Source organism: Belonocnema kinseyi, chromosome 8, assembly GCF_010883055.1.
Source record: "Belonocnema kinseyi isolate 2016_QV_RU_SX_M_011 chromosome 8, B_treatae_v1, whole genome shotgun sequence".
In the NCBI taxonomy this organism is placed as follows: Eukaryota; Metazoa; Arthropoda; class Insecta; order Hymenoptera; family Cynipidae; genus Belonocnema; species Belonocnema kinseyi.
In genome coordinates, this window is record NC_046664.1 from 1790251 (window position 1) to 1799251 (window position 9001).

At 28.1% G+C, this 9001-nt stretch overlaps 1 protein-coding gene across 1 annotated transcript in view; it reads right to left on the reverse strand.

The window, feature by feature from the left end:
- Nucleotides 1-1402: 1402 nt before the first annotated feature.
- Nucleotides 1403-9001, reverse strand: part of LOC117178835 (tyrosine-protein kinase Dnt) — a 122048-nt gene continuing 114449 nt past the window's right edge. Inside the window, exons 5-8 of the mRNA XM_033370334.1 lie at nt 6003-6141; nt 5371-5663; nt 2849-3008; nt 1403-2679 (exon numbers count right to left, since the gene is read on the reverse strand). Of these exons, the coding sequence (XP_033226225.1) occupies nt 2431-2679; nt 2849-3008; nt 5371-5663; nt 6003-6141 (841 nt within the window). The 3' untranslated portion in view covers nt 1403-2430. The remainder of the gene's footprint in view (nt 2680-2848; nt 3009-5370; nt 5664-6002; nt 6142-9001) is intronic.

Here is a 9001-nt window from a genome sequence, read left to right on the forward strand (position 1 = left end):
TTAAATTTTAGAACATAAGTTCTAGAACATACGTTCTTGAAGTTAAGTTCTGTAAGTTAAATTCTAGAACATAAGTTCTGGAAGTTAAATTCTAGAACATAAATTCTGGAACATACGTTCTGGAAGTTAAGTTCTGTAAGTTAAATTCTAGAACATAAGTTCTGGAAGTTAAATTCTAGAACATAAGTTCTGGAAGTTGAATTTTAGAACATAAGTTCTAGAACATACGTTCTGCAAGTTAAGTTCGGTGTGTTAAATTCTAGAACATAAGTTCTGGAACATACGTTCTGGAAGTTAAGTTCTGGAAGTTAAATTCTAGAACATAAGTTCTGGAAGTTAAATTCAAGAACATAAGTTCTAGAACATACGTTCTGGAAGTTAAGTTCTGTAAGTTAAATTCTAGAACATAAGTTCTGGAAGTTAAATTCTAGAACATAAGTTCTAGAATAAAAGTTCTAGAACATAAGTTCTGGAAGATAAGTTCTAGAACATAAGTTCTGGAAGATAAGTACTCTCTATATGTTTACGTATGTACAAAAACTCTTAAGAATTAAACTGTACAAAGTCTGGAGTTACGAAAGCGGACTGAATCTCTGAAAGTTAACTGAATCTCTGATTTTTTATGATTAATCAGTAAATTTTCTTTTTTTTTTAATAATTATATTCAACTGCTCCATAGTTAAAATTCAGTCAATGATTTGGATTATTAAACAAAAATTTAACTGATTAAATCTGTAAACTTTTACCCATAATAAGTGAAATTTTACTGAAAATCAGTGAGTTATTTTTGACTGTAGAAATCAGTGATTATTGACTTGTGCTGAAAAATAATTTGAGAGTCTGATATTAAAAATTAATTTAAACCGCTGCAAAAAGAGGATTTAAAAAAACAATTAATTGAATCTCAATCGAAGAGTTTAATTTTCAACTGAAAAATATTCATTTTTAAACAAATAGCTGAATTTTTATCTGAAAAATATCAGTTGTCAACCAAAAATGGAATATTTGAATTTTAAGTTCAAAAAATTATTTTTCTAAAACAAAAAAAAACAGATTTATTTTTAAAGCAAATTTAAGATTTTCAAGCCAACAATATAAATTAATTACCAAAATGATTATTAGTTAAATTAAAAAAAAATGTTTAACTAAAGAGATGCATTTTTAACTAAAATAATGCAATTTTTAGTTTGAATAGTTTTCGAAGAAAAATTAAAATTTTTAACAAAAAGATTAATTTTCACCCCAAAGTAGCTCATTTTTCTACCAAACAGATGAATGTTTTCATTAAAATCATGAATTATTAATAAAAAAAAATTATTTTTTTAAAAAGAGTTTAATACGACAATATAAATCTATTTTTACAAATAAAGAATCATTGTTACTCAATTTAATATAGCAATTTTAAAAAATGAAGTACGCTCACAAAAAGATGACTGATTTAATTAGTGAAAGTTACTGTTTAATTCATTTAAAAAAAGATTTAATTATCGAAATTTACTGATTACACAATTCAAAATACCAGCTTCATTTATTAAAATTTACAGTTTACATTGTTCAAAAATGACTGATTTCGTTAGTGAAAATGACTAATTCTCGGTGAATTTTCACCGATTTTAAGAGAGCTGAGCACTTGTAAAAAACTTGCTTTAAGATAAACTTCAACACCTTTCAGTTTGAGTCTCAATATTAAGACAATTGTCTTTCAGTCTAGGTTTGCAATATATAACGGTCAGTTCTGGAACATAAGTTCTGGAAGATACGTTCTGGAACATAAGTTCTAGAACATAAATTTTTTAAGTTAAATTGTAGAACATCAGTTCTGGAAGTTAAATTCTAGAACATAAATTCTGGAAGTTAAATTCTAGAACATAAGTTCTGGAAGTTAAATTCTACAACATACATTCTGGAAGTTAAGTTCTGTAAGTTAAATTCTAGAACATAAGTTCTGGAAGTTGAATTCTTGAACATAAGTTCTAGAACATACGTTCTGGAAGTTAAATTCTAGAACAAAAGTTCTGTAAGTTAAATTCTATAATATAAGTTCTGGAAGTTAAATTTTAGAACATACGTTCTGAAAGTTAATTTCTGTCATTTAGATTCTAGAACATAAGTTCTGGAAGTTAAATTCTAGAACATAAGTTCAGGAACTAAAATTTTTAAACATACGTTCTGGAAGTTAAGTTCTGTGCGTTAAATTCTAGAACATAAGTTCTGGAAGTTCAATTCTAGAATATAAGTTCTGGAAGTTCAATTCTAGAATATAAGTTCTAGAATATAAGTTCTAGAACATAAGTTCTGGAAGATAAGTTCTAGAACATAAGTTCTGGAAGATAAGTACTCTCTATATGTATACGTATGTACAAAAACTCTTAAAAATTAATCTGTATAAAGTCTGGAGTTATGAAAGCTCGTTGAGAAAAATGAAAGATTTCAAACGTATTGCGTTAATTGGGCGTGGAAGTCCTGAAGACACATGATCAGTTGACTAAAGGTGGGTCTCTCGTCAGGTGACATGGCCCAGCAATAGGCCATCACTGCAAATAATTCGTCGGGGCAGTTGATTGGTTGAGCTAATCGGTAACCGTCCCGGAGGTACGAGGCCATTTCGAAGGGATCTACTTCTACGTAGGGCTGCTGAGCTAAGGTGGTTAGCTCCCAAAGTAGGACACCAAAGGCCCACTGTAATTGAAAAAATTTTTAGCTTAGTCAGAATTAAATTTCAGTGTTTCATTTTTAATTTTATATTTATTTTTCTTTTTTTTCATGGCCTGGGGCGGCGTAAACCCTATCCGTCTATTGTCTAACTATTTCATAACTTCTATATTTTATTGGAGCAATTGTTGCTTACCACATCAGAAGCTGAGCTAAATGAATCACTCAGAAGACTTTCAATTGCAAGCCATTTGATTGGTCGATTCTCGTTGTCACCCAGACAGTGGTAATCTTGAGGAAAGAGATCTCTCGCTAAAGCGTTGTCTGTGATCTGCACCCTCAAATTTTCATCGACACTGAAAGAAAAAGTTCATTTAAATACAGTACTAAAGGGTTTTAAAGGATTACATAGAATGGCATAAGATTACAAGCGATTGTAAAAAAAATTGAAAAGCATTACATGGGATTGCAATGAATTTTATAGAATTTGAAAGGATTATAAAGGATTACAAAGTATTATAAAGAATTAAAAATGATTGCAAAAGATTCTGAAGAATTTAAAAGGATTACAAAGGATTGTATAAAACTGAAAAGTATTAAATCGGATTTTCAAGTATCTAATGTGATTAAAAAGGATTATAACGAATCAAAAAGGATTACAAAGGATTAAAACGGATTATAAAGGATTATAATGATTGTAAACTATCTAATGTGATGACAAGTAATTTCATAGGATTAAAAGGAATTGTGAAGAATTGAAAAGGATTAAAAAATATTGTAAATGATTGAAAAGAATTATAAAGGATTGTAAAGGATTGACAATAATACTTTGAATTTTAAACTATCTAATGTGATTAGAAGTAATTGCATGGGATTAAAATGGATTGAAGAGGATTACAAAGTATTGTAAAAAATTGAAAAGGATTACAAAGTACTGTGAAAAATTAAAAAGTATTACAAAGGATTGTATAGAGTTGAAAGTGATTAAATCGGATTTCAAACCATCTAATGCGATTACAAGTGATTGAATTGAATTAAACGGGATTGTAGAGAATTGAAAAGGATTAACAAAGGATTGTAAAGGATTGAAATTGATTATAAAGGATTGTAAAGAATTAAATACGATTAAAATGGATTCTAAAGAATTGAAAATGATTACATCGGATAGTAAAGAATTAAAGAGGGTTCCAAAAGATTGTAAACGATTGAAAAGGATTATATATAATTGTAAACTACATCGGATTATAAAGAATTTAAGAGGATTACAAAAGATTGTAGACGATTGAAAAGGATTATATATAATTGTAAACTACATCGGATTGTAAAGAATTTAAGAGGATTACAAAAGATTGTAAACGATTGAAAAGGATTATATATAATTGTAAATTATCTAATGCAATAACAAGTAATTGCATAGGATTAAAAGGGATTGTAAAGGATTGAAAAGAATTACAAAGGATTGTAAAGGATTGAAAAGAATTATAGAGGATTGTAAAGAATTAAATAGGATTAAAATCGATTCTAAAGAATTCAAAATGATTACATCGGATTTTAAACTATCTAATGTGAGTTCAAGTAATTGCATGGGATTAAAAAGGATTGTAAAGGATTGAAAAGGATTGCAAAGTAGACGAAAAGGATTGTAAAGAAGTTGAAGGTATTACAAAGTAATGTAAATAATTAAAAAGAATTACAAAAGATTTTAAAGAATTACAAAAGATTTTAAAGGATTACAAAAGATTTTAAAGGAATGCAAAAGATTTTAGAGAATTGAAAAGAATTATAAAGAATTTTAAACTTTCTAATGTTACAAGTAAATGCATAGGATTAAAAGGGATTATAAAGAATTGAAAAGAATTAGAAAGGATTGTAAAGGATTACAAAGTATTGTGAAGAATTAAAAAGGATTTGATCGGATTTTAAAATTGTGAAGAATTGAAAAGGATTAAAAAGAATTCTAAAGAATTAAAATGGATTGTAAGGAATTAAAAATGATTACATCGGATTTTAAATTATCTAAAATGATTAAAAGTAATTGCATCGGATTAAAAGGGATTGCAAAGGATTGGGCAGGATTACAAAGGATGATAAATAATTGAAAAAGATTACGTCGGATTGAAACTATCAATTATGATTACAAGTAATTTCATGGGATTAAAAGGGATTGTAAATATTAGTCAAATTCCCGGTAAAAAAAAATGAATTTACTGTCATTTCACGGTTTTTCCTGGTCTCAAAAAACTCCCGCTCATTTCAGGGTTTTCCGATTGTAAAGAATTGCATGGGATTTCATTGGATTAAATTGAGATTTCATAAGATTACAAAGTAATTGCATCGGATTAAAAGGGATTGCAAAGGATTGGGCAGGATTACAAAGGATTATAAATAATTGAAAAAGATTACGTCGGATTGAAACTATCAATTATGATTACAAGTAATTTCATGGGATTAAAAGGGATTGTAAATATTAGTAAAATTCCCGGTAAAAAAAATGAATTTACTGTCATTTCACGGTTTTTCCTGGTCTCAAAAAACTCCCGCTCATTTCAGGGTTTTCCGATTGTAAAGAATTGCATGGGATTTCATTGGATTAAATTGAGATTTCATAAGATTACAAAGTATTGCATGGGATTGCATTGATTTAATCTCTCCATCTGTAAAAGGAATTCTTCTCTTCAGTTTGAAGATAATTAAACTTAATTTGTTGAAGGTACTTACACATAATTTCTGGCGGCAATGTCTCTATGAATGAACTTCTTTCTATGAAGATACTGAGCACCCTTTGCTGCTTGGAGGGCCATTTCGACCACCTCCTGTGTGGTGAGAGCTCTCGAAGGTCCTTCGCTACTCATTTTACACCTCAGCAAAAACTTCTTCATATTTCTATAACCCGTGTAGGGATAGAGAACGAAAGGTGCACCCCTCTCTTCAATTGACACTCCCAAAACTGTCAAAACTGTCGGATGGCTCAGTCTGTAAAAGTTCATACTCTCTTTCAAGAGAACAGTCACCTGAAATTCAATTTCAAGTTTTATTCAATGATAGGACACACCATAAAAATCTATTTTAAAAAAACAAAAAAAAAAAACAGTGCAGCAGTGGGGCCACACAGAAAGGGATTAACTTTCAAATCGTTTGTGAGTAATCATCAATCGAATCATTTTAAATGTTGAAGAGATCGCATGGTAAGAGAGTGAAAAGAGAGAGCAGATACAGGCTTTAATCGGTGTGGCAGTAGTGGGGATATCGGAGAGGAATCTTTAGAGAAATTGCGAATCGCCGCACAAAAGAGAAAGTATAAATGTAGGAGACTATGATTTATTAACTCAGATTTTTATTAATTAAATTACCTGTGAGACTGATGCGTGTTCTGCAGCAGTTTTCACCAAAACGTCCCTTGGTGTTGTTGTGCCTTCCTCGTGATAACTACCTTTATAAACGCGACCAAATGTCCCTTCCATTTCAATACTGAGGAGGCGCACTCTACATCTGTAAATTAAGGGGGGGGGGGGGGGGGGGGGGGGGAATTAGCTTGTGGCATTGCAAAATACTTTCAAATAGACAATAATATTTTTTTTACAAATTTATCCTATCAGAAGTGATTACTTTGTCTTCTGTTTCCTAGAGAATTATTGTTTTTGTGATAAAATAAACCAATCCAAGTTTGAAAAAGATTCTATAGTTTTGACAATTCTCTTAAAGTTCAAGCAAACTTTTCCAAATGTATCTATTATATTATTGAAATTCCGGTACTTGAATAACAGCAGTGCTTTCTTCACATTCAAAGGGTAACAAATCCAGGATAAATTCAGAAGATTTCAGAAAAATTCAAGTTACATTCGAAAGAATTCAAATGAAGTGAAAAAAAATGTTAAAAAATAAAAAAATGTCATTGATTTCCGTAAAACTGGATTGAATTTAAGAGAATTTGAGATAAAAGAGAAGAATTCGAAGAAACTCATAGAAATGTATGGTAAATTATATAATGTAATGACTAATAACCGCATAGAATTAAAAGGAATTGTAAAGGATTGAAAATGATTAAAAATGATTGTAAAGGATTGAAAAGAATTATAAAGGATTGTGAAGAATTGAAAAGGTTTACATCGGATTTTAAACTATCTAATGTGATTACAAGTAATTGAATGGGATTAAAAGTGATCGTAAAGGATTACAAAGGATTGTGGAGAATTGAAAAGGATTGTAAAGAATTTGAAAGGATTACAAAGGCTTTTATAGAATTGGAAAAGAATTCAATCGGATTTTAAACAATCTAATGTGATTACAAGTAATTGCATGGGATTAAAGGGATTGTAAACAACTAAATAAGGAAGGAAATAGATTGTAAAGAATTGAAAATGATTATGAAGGGTTACAAAGGATTTTAAAGGATTTAGAAGTATTACAAAGGACTGTTATGAATTAAAAAGGGTCAGAAAGGATTCTAAAGAATTAAGAATGATTAAAATGGATTGTAAAGAACTGAAAAGGATTACATCTGATTTTAAACTATCTAATGTGATTGAAAGTAATTGCATATGTTTAAAAGAAATTGTAAAGGATTTAAAGAATTACAAAGGATTGTAAAGAATTGAAAAGGATTACAAAGGATTGAAAAACATTAAAAAGGATTGCACTGCATTTTAACTATTCAATGTGGTTGCAATTAATTCCATCAACAAATTTAGGATAAATTCAGAAGATTTCAGAAATATTCAACTTACATTCGAAAAAATTCAAATGAATTCGAAAAAATTTGTAAATATAAAAAAACTTCATTGAATTCAGTAACTTTGAAACAAGTTTAGAAAACTTCAAGGTAATTAAAAGAATTGGGTGAACTGCCTCAGAATGAAAAGTAAGGTTACTAGATTCAGGATCAATAAAATAAAAACTTAATTTTTTTTTTATTTGCTGAAAATAGTAGAATATTGAGTGAATTTAGAAGGATTCAAGTAAAATAAAAAAATTTAAGAGAATTCCAACGAATTCGAAAAACAATCAGGTTGAATTAAAAAATAATTTATTCTTGGAAACCCTACTAATTTTAAGAATCGAAAAAAATTTTATTGATTACTGTAAAATTTGAATGTAGAGAAATTTAAAAGAAATGAGAAGAATTAGATAAATTTCATTAAATCTCAAATTTTAAATGTCTTGTAAAAAATTCTTTGAAATCCACTAAAATATTAAAATACCTTAAAATTAATAAAAACCTTGGAAATCACTTCAAATTGTTTAAATGAAAATGTCTTGGAATCTTTTTAAATGCCCTAAAATATGTCAGTCTTTGGAAGCCTTCAAACTATTGAAATTAATTTTTTAAATTCTGGGAATCTTTTGAAATTTCTTAAAATATTTCGAATCCTTTGATATCTTTTGAAAGCCCTTGAAACATTTTAAAGTGAAATTAAATAACGTGAATTTAAAATAATGTAAATTATTTTAAATGCTTTACACTATATTGAAATTTTTTAAAGCTCTTAAAAATGCTAAGGAATTTGAAAAAATATGTGAAAATATTTCGAATCCTTTTATCATTTTATCAAATGATACCCAAGATCAATTAAATTAAAACTTTCAACAATTAAAAAAAAATCCATTGAATTTAATAGAATAAAGTGAATTTAGAGAAATTCAAGAGAATTCCAAAGAATTTAAGATAAATTCATAAGAATTAAGGATGAATTCTAAATCTCTTTAAATCTTTAAAACCCTACTCATGAAATCTTTGTGAAATCATTTATATCTATCTGAAACCCTTGGAAAATATTTGAAATCTTTGCGGAATATTGAAAATCTTTACGAAATCTTTGCGAAATATTCTAAATCTTTGTAAAATCCATAAAAAATCATTAAAATTTTTATGAAATATTTTTAATAGTTGATGATGTTTTTAAAATGAGTAAGCTCTTTGGAAAATCATTGAAATATTTGTGAAATATTTCAAATCTATTCGAAATCTTTATGAAATCTTTGAAATCTTGGGGAAATCATTGAAGTCTGTGAAATCTTTTTAATCTATCCAAAATCTTCGCAAATCCTTTCAAATCTTTTTCATATCTTTAGGAAATCACTGAAATCTTTGTGAAATCTTTGGAAATCGTTGGAATATTTTTGAAACATTTGTGAAATTATTGAAATCTTTGTGAAATTATTGGGAAATCATGTATGCCTTTGTGGAATCTTTCAAATCTATTCGAAATCTTTGTGAAATCTTTGTGAAATCCATAAAAAATCATTAAAATTTTTATGAAATATTTTAAATAGTAGATCATGTTTTTGAAATGATCGAAATCTATTCGAAATCTTAATGAAATCTTTGAAATCTTGGGGAAATCATTGAAGT